This window comes from Pantherophis guttatus, chromosome 1 (genome assembly GCF_059756535.1).
Source record: "Pantherophis guttatus breed Tessera chromosome 1, ASM5975653v1, whole genome shotgun sequence".
Lineage (NCBI taxonomy): Eukaryota > Metazoa > Chordata > Lepidosauria > Squamata > Colubridae > Pantherophis > Pantherophis guttatus.
The window spans coordinates 276849682-276867015 of NC_142063.1; the positions used below are offsets into that span (position 1 = coordinate 276849682).

Genomic DNA, 17334 nt, shown 5'->3' on the forward strand with positions numbered 1-17334 from the left:
GAGGGGGAGAAGACGCGAGATCCAACCCTGCAAAACTCTCGAAAGGTTCCTGCCCCCCCCAAAAAAGGCTCTTTTCGCCTTCTTCTCCCTTGCCTTTCTGCACAAACGTTCCCGGGCTCCCCCTATCGGCCGCCGCGCTCATTTCACGAAGAGGAGGAAGGCGGAGGAGGGGAAAAGCGGGCTCCCCCTGTGGCGAGAGAGAAAAACGACCGAGCGCAAGAGAGAGAGAGAGAGAGAGAGAGAGAGAGAGAGCGGACAGGCGAGCAAGGGAGCGGAGTTGCCTGCGAGGAGGTCGGCGGGCGTTTTCTTTCCTCCACCTTCTCTCCGTTTCCTCTTACGCGCAGCAACAGCAGCAGCAGCAGCAACAACAGCAGGTTGCAGCCAGGCACCAACGCCTCGCCTCGCCCGTGTGGTGCACCGGGAGACCCCAGCGTGGAGGCAGACAGTCTCTGGCCGTTTTGCCCCCCGCTTTTTTTTTTCTTTTTTTCTTTTTTTCTTTTCTTTTCTTTTTTTTTTTTCGGCCGGGCGCTTTGCAACTCCTTTGCCGCCGCCGTGGCCAGCACAAGCGACGTCCCTCTTCCCGGTCACTTCACGCCGCGCCTCTCTCGCAGCTTTTCTTTCTCGGTCCGCGTCGAGTCGGCCAGCCCGGATCGGCTGCCCCTTCCGAGAAGTCTGGGAGCTCCCACTCCCCCTCTGCTCTTCCCCATGGGGATCCGCGAGTTTCCCAGCGCCACGGCCAGGGGCAAGAGCATGGCGATGTGAGTGCCGGTGGCGACGGCGGGAGGAGGGCGGGGGTGGCGGCGCGGCGGAGCGGGAAAGAAAGATCACCCCCCCACCGCCCCGCGCTCCGCTTCGGGCGCTCACTCATCTCCCTTGTCCGCTGCCTCAGCCAGGGAGCCCAGGCGGGGTCGGGACGCCTCAAGCCCTGGGAGAAGCGCGAGGCGGGCCAGTGGGAGCAAAGTTGCTCTCCTTCTCCCGGTCCTCGCTTTCTGACCGCCAAGAACGACGGGGAGGCGGAGGGAGGGAATGGTGTGCCGGGAGGGCTTGCAAGTTCGCCTGAAGCTTTCCCGGTTAGCGCCCCCCCCCCGTCCCCCCCCTTGCCGCGCTAACCGGGAAAGCTCCAGGCGAACCCTTCGTCTCCCGCGCCGCGACTCGGGATGCGCTGAGGTATCCCGGGGCTCTTCTGGCGGGCTCGTCCAAGGGGGCACCGCTGAAGGACGTGTGTGTGTGTGTGTCCCGGAGGGGCTGCCGGCTCTCTTGAACCATCCGCTGAGACAGGAGGGTCGGATTACAGCTTCTTCTGGGGATGATATGGTGGTGTTGTTGTCCAGCATGCCTGCAGAGCACCTGATGAGAAAAGCTGTGCTAAGAGAGCATCGCTTTGGGGTGTCGAGTGGCCGTCCTCGGTTTCCCCAATCCAGCTGCCTATCTTTGGCGGACCCTTTATTTATTTTTATTTATTCCCCCCCCCCCCTCCTGATACGAATATTCCCAAGAATATTGCTTCCCGGTCTGCTTTGGCTGTTCCGTTTCTTTTCTTCAACCCACTGCTGCTGCTGCTCTTTCCTTTCTAGTGGCATGAGGAGGTCGCCTGATGTCAGCCCCAGGAGGCTGTCAGACATCAGCCCCCAACTCCGGCAGCTCAAATATCTGGTGGTGGATGAGGCGATCAAAGAGGACATGAAATGGAGATCGGTGGAAGACCTCACCAGCGCTTCGGTAGGACTCACATCCATCGAGGAAAGGATCCTGCGGATTACAGGCTATTACGGCTATCAGCCTTGGGCTACCAGCTATAAAAGTAAGCGTCTTGTTTCTCTCTTCCTCTCTCACAGCAACATCCACCCTTCCCTCAGCCTCTCTCTCTCTTCAACTTTCTGTAGGCTGTCTCCTGACAGGTGGATAGAAAGGCTTAAGTTGATAGTTGGAATTAACCCTGTGAAACCTCCTCTAGGCCATAATGCTGGCAGTTTACTCTCCTTGAGCTGATTTGCACACATTCTTATTTGAGCCCAGCTTGAACTTAAACTGAAATCTCTCCTTCAGTCTGAATATTTTATATATAATAGTCATATTTCCTTAACCATCAGAAAGTTTAGCTGGACATATCTGTACTCCTAATATTCTCACAATGGTGCAGGTTTCTCCCATCAGCTTCCTGGAGGATGAAAACATGTGTACAAATGTGTACAAGCTCATCTTTTCCTCACAATTGCTTTCTGCCAGGCTGATTCCTCTGCGTGTGCCATACTTTTGTACACATGTTTTCATCCTCCAGGAAGCTGATGGGAGAAACCTGCACCATTGTGAGAATATTAGGAGTACAGATATGTCCAGCTAAACTTTCTGATGGTTAAGGAAATATGACTATTATATATAAAATATTCAGACTGAAGGAGAGATTTCAGTTTAAGTTCAAGCTGGGCTCAAATAAGAATTTTGCAAAAGGCCACTGTAGTATAAAGCCATTGAAAAGAGAGGGAGAGAGAAGGAGAGAAAGGGAGAGAGAAGGAGAGAGAGGGGAGGGAGGGAGGAATGTTACATGAAATGATGACGGAAGTTTGCATCATTAATTCAAGGAACTGATATTTGATAATTCGGTGAAATGTTTTTACAGTTGGATGATTTAATGAGCTGTTTTCCTCTTTGGATGCAGCATATATTGAATTAATCTACAGAAAATGAGCTATTAGTACCTTTATATTAATTATATTAATTAGAGATCAACATAGAACTTTTGTCTATTTTAGTACCTAAATTGAATTAATTGAATTTTTTAAATGCATTGTGAATTCAAGTTAATTAAGCACAAATTTGTGGGAATGAATTAGATACTTGGTATTTTAAACATAATAGTATGCTTAAAAAATATTTTTCTTCATATTTCCAAACTTTCACAGAAACATTTCTCTGTTATCACAGAGTGCTGATGTTGCATGCAGTATGTTTGTGTGTGTGTGTGTGTTTATATGTCTACTCTAGCATATATATTCTGAATGCATTTTTCCAGTTCTGAGACTTGGCTAAGATAGATACCCAAATACAACTTTGTGGTTGTATGCCTCTGCATTACAGATGGTACACAACATCAAGAATTGCTGCCCGTGTTTTTATTTTCATTTCCTTACCTGTTGGTTCAGGAGAGAGTTCCCCAGGAGACTAGTTTACCTATTTTGCATCCCATAATTTCCCATCTACTTATGCAGTGTCCTATTCTGTCAAATGAAGAAATTTTCTTGTTGAGGGTTTTATTCAATTTAAATATTTGAAATATTAAAATCTTTGGAAAATGACTTGTAGATTGCAAGAAGTTTGCAATATAATACCTACATTGGTTGAGGTTATCTAAAACCTTTGCTATTATTAATATCATGTAGACACTGATCTCTTTGCCACAGAAACCCCAATCCACGTTCTTCTGTATTGCCAAATCTGCAGGGACACTCACCACCAGTTGATTATCCCTCTTTTACTTAAACTTCCAGGGCACCCTGATAGCTTTTATCTGCATTATCTGTTAAATAATTAAGAAAAATTTATTTCTCTTAAACTAGCCCCTTTTTTCTACATTATGTGAAGCTTTGCCCACAAATGATTGCTAATAGTTCTTGTTCTTAGGGAATGGTTTTAAATTGTTCATTTCATTGATTGCATTTTTATTGGTCAGTAAGCAAAATACAGTTCTGTCTGTCTAAGCTCTGTGTTCCTATCTTAATCCAACAGCAGATGTTCTCTCCGAAACATGTATCTGTTGGGTGTAATAGGCTTCAAAAGGTGTGAAAGTTATAAATTATGACTGTTGGGATTGTTAGAAGAATGCCCACTGGTAATCTATTAGAACTGCATTTTAGAGAGTCTTTTGAGTCTTGAAAGAGCTTCGAGTATTGGGATGTATTCTTAATTGCTGCTGCCAACCACTATGTTCATTGGAAAAAAACAGCTATTATATCATTTTCTAAAGTAAAGAGACAGAAACAATTGTCCATGCTTTTATAAAATTGATAGCTACTGTACTTTATTCTATGCAGAGGTGCTCAACACTTGTGTAAATAGTCAGCTGCCCCAATATTGTCTGTTAGTTTGGAACAGACTATAGGTGAGCCCAAGGTGGATGCTGAAAGAAGGAGAATAGATGGTTCATCAGAGTAGAGTGCCAAATGAGGGGGAAAAGCATAGATCAGAAAGGAGTAATAAAAAATGGATCCTTCAGGACCTTGGACAGGTCCCGGGAAAAATGCCATTTTGACAATGATTATCTGCTGACTCAATTCCTCAGTTTCACTGGTCCTATTTGGATTGCTGAAGCCTGGATGTCTTTCTCCATTGCTTCATGCCTAATGTACACCATATTGGTAGCGCCTTCAGCAACAAGAATGCAAGTTCTTTGGCAGACTCTGGCATAGAGGTTTTAGAGGTCTATGGTTGTTCCTCCTTCCTGATCACTAAATTCAACTTCCCAAAAGCCCACTTTCTGTTCTTTTGTCCCAGATGGTTTCTGTTTTCTGACTAATCGTTGCTAATTTTGTACAGTAATAACAATGGCAACTGCACTGGTTAATCTTAACTTTCAAATTAAAATAATCCCATTTTGGAAAAATTTTAGTGATAAAGGTGACAAGCTAATTCCAAAATAAGCCTGTCAGTTCAGTGAAACTTTGGAAAAGGCTAGTTTAGGGATCACAGATTTCTGTTATGCATTTCTACACAAATCTTAACCTTATTAAAACATATAACTCTGTCTAGAAGGACTTTGTGCTTTGAGAAAAAAATGAAAAAATATTAAATAATGTTATTTATTTATTTTATTATTTGTTTCTTTGTTTATTATTAAATTTATATCCTCTGCATCTTGCTAATATTGTAAATAATGTTATAATCAATATTATGTATTTCCTCTCCCTAAATATTTAGGTTTTATTTTATATTACATGATGCAAGATTTGTTTATTGTGTGCTTTCAATTTTTTAAAAAGAGAAAGTAAACATTCATAATAAGCAAAACTGTATTTATGTTTTAAAGGTCTATTTTCTATTGTAAAAAATATTCAGAAATCCAAGGAATATCCTCCCAGTAATAGAATATATATTCTTTTTTTAAAAAAAAATAATTTTTATTTACATTTTTCATTAAAAAAGAAAGACAACACACCATATAAATAACATACAGAACAACACAACAAATAACAAGCATACCTATAAGTAGTACCTTAATAACCTAGTATTTGGTACAATATATCTATATTATATTCCGGGGGAGAGAGAACAACTTGTATACCTTTGTAGATCAATTAGGTCTATCCGACCTCACTTTACTTGTATAGTATAAGTTTCTCAATAGATACAATTCCTCATCTAGTTTGGGTTATAATTTTCTCTTCTCTAGCCAAATATATAATTTTTCCCAGAATAAACATGTTTGTGTTTGGTCTCTATCTTTTAGTTTTTTAGTCAATTTATCTGCTTCAGCACATTCTAAAATCTTCTTTATAATTGCCTCCTCTGATGGGATATTTTTGTTTTTCCAAAGTTGAGCCTATGTCAATCTCGCCGCTGTGATAATGTGTAATGCAAGGTACCATAAGTCTTTTTTAATATTTTCCGGTTTGGAGCCGAGCAGGCATGTCTCTGGTCGCCATTCAATCCTTTGATTTAAAATCTCATTAAGCCATTTTTTTTATTTTCCCCCAGAATTTTACTGCTTTTGGGCACGTCCACCACTGATGGTAGTAGGTGCCATGCTCAAACCCACACTTCCAGCATTCGGCAGACTGTCCAGTGAGCATTTTAGCTAGTCTATCGGGTGGGAGATGCCACCTATATATCATCTTGTAGATGTTTTCTTTGTATGCCATCGAAACTACTAATTTTATGTTCCCCCACCAGATCTCTTGCCATTTTTCTAAATGGATTGAATAACCAAAATTTTTCCCCCAGGCAATCATTGTATCTTTGATTATCTCGTCACCTATCTCTATTCTCATCAACAATTTATAGGTTTTCGAAATCATGCCTTTTTCTTGGCCCATCAGGATTTTGTCTAATTCTTGTAAGTCAACGTTTATACCTTTCCTATCTCTGTCTTTTTTATATTTAGATTGATTACATTCAGCAGCAGCTATTTTAGTCATAAAATATGAATTTGTAAATGGCATGATTTTGATAATGAAATCATACTATACAACTCTTTATATGCTAAAATATATGAATATCAATATAGTTCTAATAATGTTCATATTATAAAGTTTCCTGGAGTATTCATCTTAGGGTGAGGATATATCTTTATGATTGTTCATTAATAAATTTTTGGATAATTGTGTAAGCATTTTATAATAATACAAAAGAGAGAAGTTGGGTACATGTTGAGCAGATTTTTGGAATTATTCATAAGCATCTGCAGTTCATTAGAAATGTTAACTGAAAGACACTGGAGAGAATATATTTCTTTGCTAATGTGTTGGCACTTTTTGCTTTGTTAGCAAAAATAACTAGATTGCTGCATACATCTGTAGTAATTACTATCTTCCATGCTTTGTTCTTTCATCTTTAAAATGAGTGATATCTTGCAATATGAATAGCCCTGTTACTCCTATTGAGATAAATATTTTAATTGACTTCTGCTAGATTGGCCATTATGAGAAGGGCAGCTTCAGAAGCAGAATGTTAATGTGTTGTTCTGACATAATGACTAATCGTCCTATTGACTTCATGTTGAGCAACTGTGGCTTGTCTTGATGTAATAAGAAAGGTCATGTCAATGGCATGTTTACAGCATGATTCCAGATTGCCAGCATGTTTAATTTGGCTTTGAAAATGAAGGTAACCAAAGCTTAATTGCAATGGGAATTTTTCACAACAGTTTTTCAGTCTTCTTGTATTTATGGGATTTGAAGAAGAGTCGTATTGAACTTCATTGTTTTATAAAGAATGAGTCATAACATTGAGATACATCATACATAATTGATAATTAATTTATCAAGTTTCATTTTGTTCTTAGTGCAGTAATTCTTGGTAAAATCCATTTATATAGACTATTTATTTATTGCATTTTATACAGGTAACCCGAAGTCAACTCCCTAAGTATTAACATATATTATCAACACTAAATAAAATCAGAGTAAATCAGAGTCAAATACAAACATGTGAAATTAGGCAAAGATCATTCAGAAAGAAAAAAAGAAAGAAGATCATATTGATTATTATCTGGGTGAAATAAGAACATCAGAATCAACATTATCAGTGGAGTATTCCTTTTAATACAAAAAGAAAAAATATAGTGGTAGCTGATATTGTGAAATAACTACTTGCAACCTATGGTGCTAAGCACAGTATTAACTGTAGATTAGAAATATATTTGTGCATCATGTTCTGGTGTAATTTTTTAAACACTTACTTAAACCTTAATTAAAACAAATACTGAAAGTAGAGCCATTTTGGCTCAGACTGGAAGACTTATAAAGTATTAGCATTCTGTCTCCACACTGACCAATCAGATCATTGTAAGCAGGACATGAGAATTTAATTTTTTATTTGACAACATATAAATCTTTTTATAGATGTCAGCCATCTGCCTCCAGCATTGGTCAGACTTTGACAGATTTTTAAAAATACATATTATCAACCAAATGAAATGATGCTTCCAGAATAAGTCTCTCAGCATTACCAATTTACTAAAAGATAAATGGAAATTCAATAAAGCGTATCACTATATATGTTAGGGTCTTTTTACTAGGAAGTAGAACTTGTTAGTAAGTTTTAGAAGTAAAAATATTTAAAATGGGAACCTTAAAGTATTAATGGATAGATTATTACAAAAAATAAAGTTGGCACATAGATTTCCCAACTTTGTGTAATTAGGTCCTAATAAAAATATTGCTTTGGTAATTCTTTACATTAATATTCCATAATTATAATTCTATTTATATTTCATAAAGGAATATAAGGTGACATGCTTTCTCTGTCATAGTCCCTACCTTCTGGAACCTTCTGTCTTTAGAAATTAGGATAACCCCAACTCTTTTGGCATTTTGTGTGCTAAGGGCCTTGTTTCTTGGCTATATTAATACATTTGGCAATAGTTTTACTCAGCAACTATATATATTTATTTTGTACTGTTTTAATTGTTTTTATGATGTACACTGTCCAGAGTCACTTGAGACAGGCAGATACAGAAATCAAATAAAGAAATTAAAATGTCTTCTATCCCTATTAGTTATTATTTATACATTTCTAATGCTAATTTGCATATTTGCAAAACTTTAATTTGATCAATTGTCGAACAAGTAAATCTGAAATCTGAAACACTGTAACATGGCTGCATATCAATATCTGGCAAGCTGTTATATATTCATTTACGGAAATACTTTAACAATATTTATTGAAATACAGACTATACTGTTATATTCAGATCAACAATTCTGAAGTATTTTGTACTAAAATTTTGGATTGCACAGGACAGAAACAAACAGCCTAGGAAGCAAGCAGTTTTCCCACCTGCCACCTGCTGGAAGATAGTCTGTAGGTGGCTGCTTCTTATCTATCTGGGGATGTGAGTGTTGGCAGATTATCTAGACATTCAGAAGCAGTTTGATGATATGGAATACATCTCAGAAAGCAAGGAATTGTGCTAGTATATATGGAAAGTAAGTCTTAAATGCATTTTCTTGGAAAAGGCCAAAAACTTATTTGTGAACTGTAGTTACAGGACAGTGCTGAAGCTTACAAAGGAAATATTTAGCAACAGCACTTAGACTTATATACCACTTCACACTACTTTACAGCCCTCTCTGGTTCTGTCTAGTTTGGTTCTATAACCAACAAGACAGATACAGACTTCAGAGGATAATTAGAACTGCAGGAAAAACAATTACTACCAACCTGCCTTCCATTGAGGGCCTGTATACTGCACGAGTCAAAAAGAGGGCTGTGAAACAGACCCCTCACATCCTGGACATAAATTGTTTCAACTCCTACCCTCAAAACAACGCTATAGAGCACTGCACACCAAGACAACTAGATACAGGAACAATTTTTTCCCAAATGCCATCACTCTGCTAAACAAATAATTGTTTTCCCAAATGCCATCACCCTGCTAAACAAATAATTGCTTCAACACTGTCAAACTAGTTATTAAGTCTGCATTACTATTAATCTTCTCATCGTTCCTATTACCCATCTCCTCCCACTTATGACTGTATGACTGTAACCTTGTTGCTGGTATCCTTAAGATTTATATTGACTGTTTTCCCATGACTATCATGAAGTGTTGTACCTTATGATTCTTGACAAATGTATCTTTTCTTTTATATACACCGAAAGAGTATGCACCAAGACAAATTCCTTGTGTGTCCAATCACACTTGGCCAATAAAGAATTCTATTCTATTCTATTCTCTAAGCAGTTTTACAGAGTTAGGCTATTGCCTCCAACAATCTGGGTCTTCATTTTATCGACCTTGGACGGATGGAAGGCTGAGACTGTGAGATTCAAACTGCCAAATTGCAAGCAGCTGGCAGGCAGCAGAAATAGCCTGCAATACTGCATTCTAACCACTGTGCCACTGTGTCTCTACATTTAGGGTGAAGTGTGGTTTTAGTTAATCCAATTGATGACAGACATTACAGTATTAATAAAATAAAGATGTAGAATCTGGGGAATTATCAAGTGAATTTAGAGAAAATAGTTTTGGATTACTGGCCCTGCCTCTTCCCTCCTTGAAGCTTGCTAGACATTGGCTATACAGTGGCTGCCTTTAGATCTATCTTTATATATTTACAGAATATGACATTCCAAAGTGATGCTTGGCCAATGGCCATTACAACAGAGTTTGAATGCTCTGGTGTTTTCTTAGGGTGAAAAAAGCAGCTTCTTGGTTAAAAAAGAATGTGTGAAATCCATGAATAATAAATTTGTTATATTCATAAAATTGTTATATGTCACAGGCAGTACCTAGTTTGTCAGCATTGAAGCTGTGCTCACATCCAATTAATTTTTTAAAACTAGGAATTGCAGTAGTAGTAACAACAACAATAACACCAAAATTCAATTTCAGTAATAAATCACCTGAATGGTTCATTTTGTCACTCTGTTTTCCTTTCAATCAAAATACCAGCTTGATACAATAATGTGTTTTTTTTATCTTTTTCTATACTGAAAATTTGCTCTCATACCACCATTTTATTTCATTATAGCTATCTAACTATAAAAGAGCAGAACAGACCAGAGAAAAATATCTGAAGAAATGGAAATGAAAAAGGATTTGCAAGTTTTGTAGTAATGACACAAAGATGTTGAGGACTTGACAATATTTTTTTTTTTTGCTTAGGCATATTCCAATGAATCCTTTATTCCCCATAATAGCTCTTACCATTCCTATTATATATTGTCCATGTCCTTGTGTGACTTTTTCAAATTTCTCTTGAGGAATTTTTTTTTTTTTAAAAAGGTATCTCTTTCCTACTTTCAGCAAGGGTATTGCATAGGAAAAAGTGTCAAATGTTGGTTCAGTGGGATGTATGTTATTTAGTCTTCCAGAGGAGATAGTAGCTGTGCTATTCCTGTCACTACATTTTATTCTTGGCTTTAAATTATGTGTGTGTGTGTGCGAAAGTGAGTGAGTGTGTGTGTGTGTGTGTGTGTGTATGTATGTATATGTATATATTTCTTTTTTCTCTCATTTGCTAAAATAATCCCAGGTTGGGGAAAATGGAAAGGAATTTGGGTGAAAGGGGGTTTTTTTGGGCTCTCTGAAAACAAATCTTTTTTCTCTGTTCCACTGAAATTTCTTATCAGCTTACTCTGTTAATTGGTTCAATGAAGAATGTTATAAGTATTAAAGATAGGAAGCAGCATAATTATTCATTAATACATATGTATATTATTTTCCTTCAAATGCCAAGTACATTACCATGCACTTCAGAAAAAGTGCTAAAAATTGTCATAGGGTACTTTCATTGTTTTGTTTAACTGCTCAAAACTTTCTGACACGTGGGCTTGGGAATTTTTTTTAGTTATCATAAAATTATTGCAGAGCAATAGAAGTTTAATAAGCCATGTAAAGTTTCATAATATTTGAGGAAAAAAACTGGGTCTTGGAAATGGATTGAACTGACAGGTGTTTGGAATGGACTTAGAATAATTACGGTTGTAGAGATTGATCCTTGGGTGATTTATTGAAATTGCTGCAGTTATGTATGGTTAAATTAAAGTCACTTTTTCTGCTGTATAACATATACAATGTGAACTTTTATATAGTTCTTCACTTTAATAAGCCACAAAAGCATTCATTTTTAAAATGTCTGTAGGAAAACAAATGTTATTACATCTGTGCATATAATACCTGAGTTTACCACAATTCACACTTAATTATATTCACCTTTAAGCCCTTTTAATTCAATGAATCACTTATTTCTTTACATTTTTCCAAATATAAAATATGCACAGGAAAAAGATGTAATTACAGGACAATCTGCAGTCCTGCAGTGCTAGCTGTAGGACAGAGAACCAAATGAGAGGTTTGCAATTTTCTGTTGCAAGATTTGAGATAAGCCTCATTGAACTAATTGGGATTTACTTCAAAATAGGCATGCATCAGATTGAACTTTTAAGGTCAAGAAATATAATGTTAACATTCTGTACATTCATTAAGCAATAGGACAAGCAGTATAATTAGAGGGAGGAGGATAGCTACCTCAAGCATCAGATTTTGGTGGTTATGAAAGATCAGCAAGCTGTTCGGTATTTAATGTATTATTTTATTATGTATTATTAACACCAGGAGGCGAGGATGTAAAAAGATGATAATGGTTTTTTTGTGGAAGGCTTATATTCAAAAACTCATGAGGAAAAATCTATCAATGTGGTCACTAAGGGTCAACAATGACTTAATGCACATAATCAATCATTATATTCAAAAACAGAATGTTTGGCTTTAGGGAAGGAAGGCAGCAAAAATAGTGGCAGCCAGAAAATTTGTGATGAAAGTTAATGCAATGATATTAGAGCTCAAGAATTCTTATTGTTATTCATTCAGGTAATATCCATGACTTCCGCTAAAAGAAAAAAAAATGTAATTTGAGCTTCCAGTCAGCTCCCCTTGTAAACTCTTACAGTTTCTACATAAGAATGTGATATTTAATAAAGGGCAGAGCATACTAGACGAAAGCTATCCATTTTAGGATAGAAACATGTTTCCTTCCCCCCATTTTCCCATTAAATTATTTAGTTGGAAAACAACAACAATGGACGTTTTGACGTTTTGACTGAGAAAGCAAAACATAGGATAAATATATTTACATTCCTGATGTTCTTTTATGAGGGCAGTCATCCTATTTATATCCCAGTAATCCTACAAAGAACAATACTGTCAGTGATGCAGGCCTTGACCCCATACAAAAAGGGTGTGACAATTTTGAATCAGTATCTCTCTTGTGTTTTCCCTCAGTGTGATGAGATTTTCAGCCATCTTGGAAAGCCAAGCTGATTTATTCTACAATCAATCTACCGGTATCCCAGAGAAAATGTTGGTCAGTGCTATTTCCCATGAGAGGAACTTCAATCCATCCCCACTACTATCTGTTGGTTAGTGTTAGTACTGACTCTGTTTAAGGTCCCGCTTGTGTGTATGGCCCTATGCCAAATATCAATGGAGATTCTCAGTCATCCAAGTCATGGTTATCCCAAAGGTGCTTTTTTCAAAGGCAACTGGACTTTCTTTTTTTTTTTCTTTGAAAATATTTTGCTTCTCATCCAAGAAGCTTCTTCAGCTCTGACTGGATGGTTGGGAAAGGAAGGATTTATATTCCTTGCAGACAGCTGGTCATTTGCATTCTTTTAGAGACAAAGGCCTTTTGTTATCTTTTGAAGATAACAACGTCCACATTTTGGACATGTTTCAAACCAGCAGTCCTCTCTGTCCAAAATGTAGACTTTGCTCTCTTCAAAAGAGTGACCTTTGTTTCTAAAAGCATACAAATAACCAGCTGTCTGCAAGGAGTTTAAATCCTTCCATATCCAGTCAGAGCTGAAGAAGCTTCTTAGATAAGAAGTGAAACGTCTTCAAAGAAAAACAAGAAAGTCCAGTTGCCTCTTGAAAAAACACCTTTGGGACATAGCTCTATGCCAGTTTTTCTCACCTTTAACCTTTAAACTGGCAGCTTTAAACATGTGGATTTTGTCTCTTAGAATTTCCCAGTTGCAGGTTTTAAAATTTAAAATTGAGTTTTTTTCTTTGAGGTTTTTTAAATTGAGCTTTCTCAGTGATGGCACCCCACTTATAAATTCCATCCAAGATATATTTTATTCATCTGGATATCTCTGAGATAAAATGTTGCATGATGTAATACATTGTCCTTGAAATAAAATGTTTCTTACATTACTATTTGCTGTCAGTGTTTATACAAGTTTGTATGTGGGTGTAGGTATTTCCACTTAGATTCTATGTGAATGTTTCAATTACTATACAGCTATGTACTTTCATGATTTTCTGCATTCCTGGTTTTTTTAAGAGGAAGGATTGCATATAAATAAATAGTAAACATTGATGCAATTGTGCTCTTAGAACATTTTTTATTCAGCTGCACCCAAGAGAAAATAGTATTGAATAAATTAAGGCTCATCAAAATTAGCATCTATATCACAAAGCAAGTCTAGTTATATTTTCTGTCAGCAATATTCACTGAATCTTGGCTAATCCCATTCTGAATATCTTTGAAATGCTGTAAATTTTATTGGAATAGATTGGCATTTTGTATGTGAAAGTATCTATATCTTTTAATGAGTGTGCTAGAAAGGAAGATTCCATTTATCTTGTCACATTTCTACATAGCCTTAAGGGGAGCGGGCACTATCTTCTGCAAAAACAAAGAGAAAAATTCCTGAAAAAGATTTGCTACAGTGGCACTATCTTCATTATATCAATAAAAAAGAAGGGATTTAAAATTCTATGTATCAGGGCACAGCAAGCAATCTCTGTATGCCAATACATACCGTAGCAGAAAGCATTTATAAAAATAAGTCTAATACTAAGAGCTGAGACCTCTATTAAAATTGATTGATTTGTATGTTGAAAGTGGCAGTCTGTCTTCAGTGATCAAATAATGAATTCTTTTTATTGTATTCCGTATATATTAAATAGAGGAAGCAAGTGATATTTAGCTGCAGAAAATATCCACTGCCTACAATGAAAGATGCTCTTGAAGAAGCCTGCACAGAATTGTACTCTTAATAAATAAATTAGTTAAAGCACTGAATATCAAGTAAGTCCATGACAGTCGGTGAAAAATCTGTATGTGTCTGCTGGGAAATAACTAGGCAAAAGAGCAAAGGATGGAGAAGAAGGAGGTGGCTAATGAAGAAGACACGATGTGTGGTTAAATACAAGAGGGAATAAAGATGTGATTAGGAAAAGGGAAGACTTTGTATACAAATCTTTTGTCTCTAGTGTAAAATGCAAAGTGCTATATAGATCTTGAAAGAACTAGTTTGCCTGGCAGTCGGGCGAAGCTAATGATGTGTTAGGTCCTGATCTTAGTGTCAGTAGTGAGTCAGAATTGGCATGGAGGAATTATAGAAGCAAATAAGATAATGACTTGCACTACAGTAATATTTGTTTTATATTGATGGCATAAGATCTGTTGCTGCACTAGATATCTCCTTAAGCTCTTTCTAAGCATTTCAGAGCTGGGAAACAAGGGGAGAGTTGCCTCATGGCCCTGTGAAATAATGTAATCCAGGACCAGTATTTTTCAGCATTGTATTAAGAATGCTGCAGCTGTTTTCATTCTGCAGAGGTCATAAATATCAGACCAAGAGCTTTTGGTTCATGTTTCCTAATCACCAACTTTAATAAGATCAATTGTTCTGCAATTTCAAATTAAAATACTCTGTTTATCCAGGAAATTTAGAAGCAAGTGTAATTGTGATTGAGTTCAAGAGGAAATAACAAAGAGCAGCAAGGGGTAGAATACTTTTGCAGGCTAAGTATTTGTGCCAGTTAAATTAAAAACACACACACCATATGTAGTAGGTGCAATTTTTGATCAGTAAGATTAAATCTAAGCTTTAAATTAAAAAGGAATGCTGTAATTCATGCTGTATGAATTATCTTTGATTAATCATAAGCTTCCATTCACTGAGGTAAAACGTAAAGCATATTTAAGTCTTGGCATCATATCTTACAGAAATAAAGTACTAGATTTATTTATAATATATCAGTGTTCTCCTTATTGCATATTTGTGTATTAATATAGGGACATGACTGCAGAAGAGAGGGAAAATCAGGAAATTATTATGATTTTACTTGAGGCAGGATAAGAGTTTGTGCTTTTTTAAAAAATGGATTCCATATTATAGCCTGTGATTTTCTGGGGTTCTGTATTGTTTTTTTAAAAAATATTTTAATCTTGTTTTCAAAGAAGCATCGGGATTGCCCCATTTTATTTTTATATGATGCATCAATGAGAAAGTTTAGGGCCAATCTTATTATCTGAAATCACCCAATCACCTTCCACCTGCTTTGGATTCCATTTCTCGGTTCCCTGTTGGATTATAATTGTACCATATTGAAGTGACAAGAATAATATATTTACCCTACTGCTGCCAAATTTTATCTTCAAAATGGGTATATTACATGGCCATTATGCTGTCCAGAGAGTATATTCACTGGATTTCATGGCAAACCTCTCATTTAATTACATCTCTGTGTGTAGGCTGTACTCCAAATCCTCCAGTCCATTATTTTGATGAAATCCCCTATTGTTGGTGGTAAAATAGGCACCTGAAATAGAAAATTGGATTTTAAGGGGTTTTTGAAGCTTAGTATGCCATCCTAAGCCTTGCAAAATCCAACTGCAAGTTACCTGATCAAGAAAGCAATGGTTATTTACAGTGGTCAGCTGCCTCTTATAGTGGTGAAGTAGTTCATTATAAACTCTGATTAATAAGCTTTTTCTTCTGTAGTAATGCAGGACATAGCTACCTAGATTCATTTGCTGGTACCAAGATAAATAATTGGCCATCAAATAGAACTGTTTACAACAGAAGCAAACACACAACTAGTAATTGGACAGGCAGTTTCCATGGCACACTATGACTGGCTTTTCAGGTGTCACCATGTCATAAGAAAAAACAGTATTTAATTATGAGAAGTGCAGCCTTGAGGCATTTTGACAGAGCCTGTGTTTCTATATGGAAAGAAAATTGCAGAGAAAGAACATAGAGGGAAAAACATACAGCGTCACTAAACATGGCTGCAAATCCTCTCAAATAGTTATCAGGGGGGGAAATTAATTCTACCAGGTCCTGATTCCCTCTGCCATGATAAGGTTTTATATGGGATAAAAGTTTGGTAGATTTTCCCCAGAGACGTCCACGTGCAGAGAATGGAATAAGGCCGGAAGACTTGCAATGAAAAAGGAGAGAAGAAATAGCAAAAGCCATTTCCAGGTCTGCCTTGTTGGATGTGGAGCTCAAGAAAAGCACATGAAGCCCTTATAAAGGAGGCTGTATTTCCCTGGATATCCCTTGTTTTTATGATGTCTTCCATCTCAGGGAGATAACTATTCAGGAAATATAATGCACTTCAAAGATAATTATTTATGGGGAAAGCCTCATCTTCCTTTGGTTAAAGAAAGTAGTATTAGGGTTAATATAGGACATTTATATTGATATGATACAATCTTTTTGTTTTCTTCTTCATACACGGTTGTTAAGACATTGCAAATTAAGGATCTCAGTGCAATCCATTTTATGAGTTTTATTAGCCAAAGAAAAATCAGAGTAAAGGGCAAAATTTACTCTGGGGAGAAACAGGCTTCGACTCAACCCTTCCAAGACCGAGTGGCTGTGGCTTCCGGCGTCCCGATATAGCCAGATGGTGCCATCGCTGGCTATTGGGGGCGAGTTACTGGCCCCCTCAGAGAGGGTTCGCAACTTGGGCGTCCTCCGGGATGCATGGCTGTCTTTAGAAGAGCATATGACGGCCGTGGCCAGGGGGGCTTTTCATCAGGTTCGCCTGATTCGCCAGTTGTGTCCTTTTCTGGATCGGGACTCCTTACGCACAGTCACTCAGGCTCTCGTCACTTCCCGCCTGGACTACTGCAATGCTCTCTACATGGGGCTCCCCTTGAGGAGCACCCAGAGGCTCCAATGGTGCAGAATGCAGCCACGCGGGGGATTATAGGAGCGATGGGCCGCTCCCATGTGACACCCTGCGTGAGCTGCATTGGCTCCCGGTGGTCTTCTGGGTGTGCTTCAAGGTGTTGGTTATCACCTTTAAAGCGCTCCATGGCACAGGGCCTGGGTACTTACGGGACCGCCTTCTGCCACCGATAGCCTCCC

The 17334-nt window shown here is 37.6% G+C and overlaps 1 protein-coding gene across 1 annotated transcript in view; it reads left to right on the top strand.

Annotated features, from left to right (window-relative positions):
* The first annotated feature begins 218 nt into the window (after positions 1–218).
* Positions 219–17334, top strand: part of SLC35F3 (solute carrier family 35 member F3) — a 118723-nt gene continuing 101607 nt past the window's right edge. The window contains exons 1-2 of the mRNA XM_034428324.3: positions 219–758; positions 1575–1801. Coding sequence (XP_034284215.1) covers positions 706–758; positions 1575–1801 — 280 coding nt within the window. The 5' untranslated portion in view covers positions 219–705. The remainder of the gene's footprint in view (positions 759–1574; positions 1802–17334) is intronic.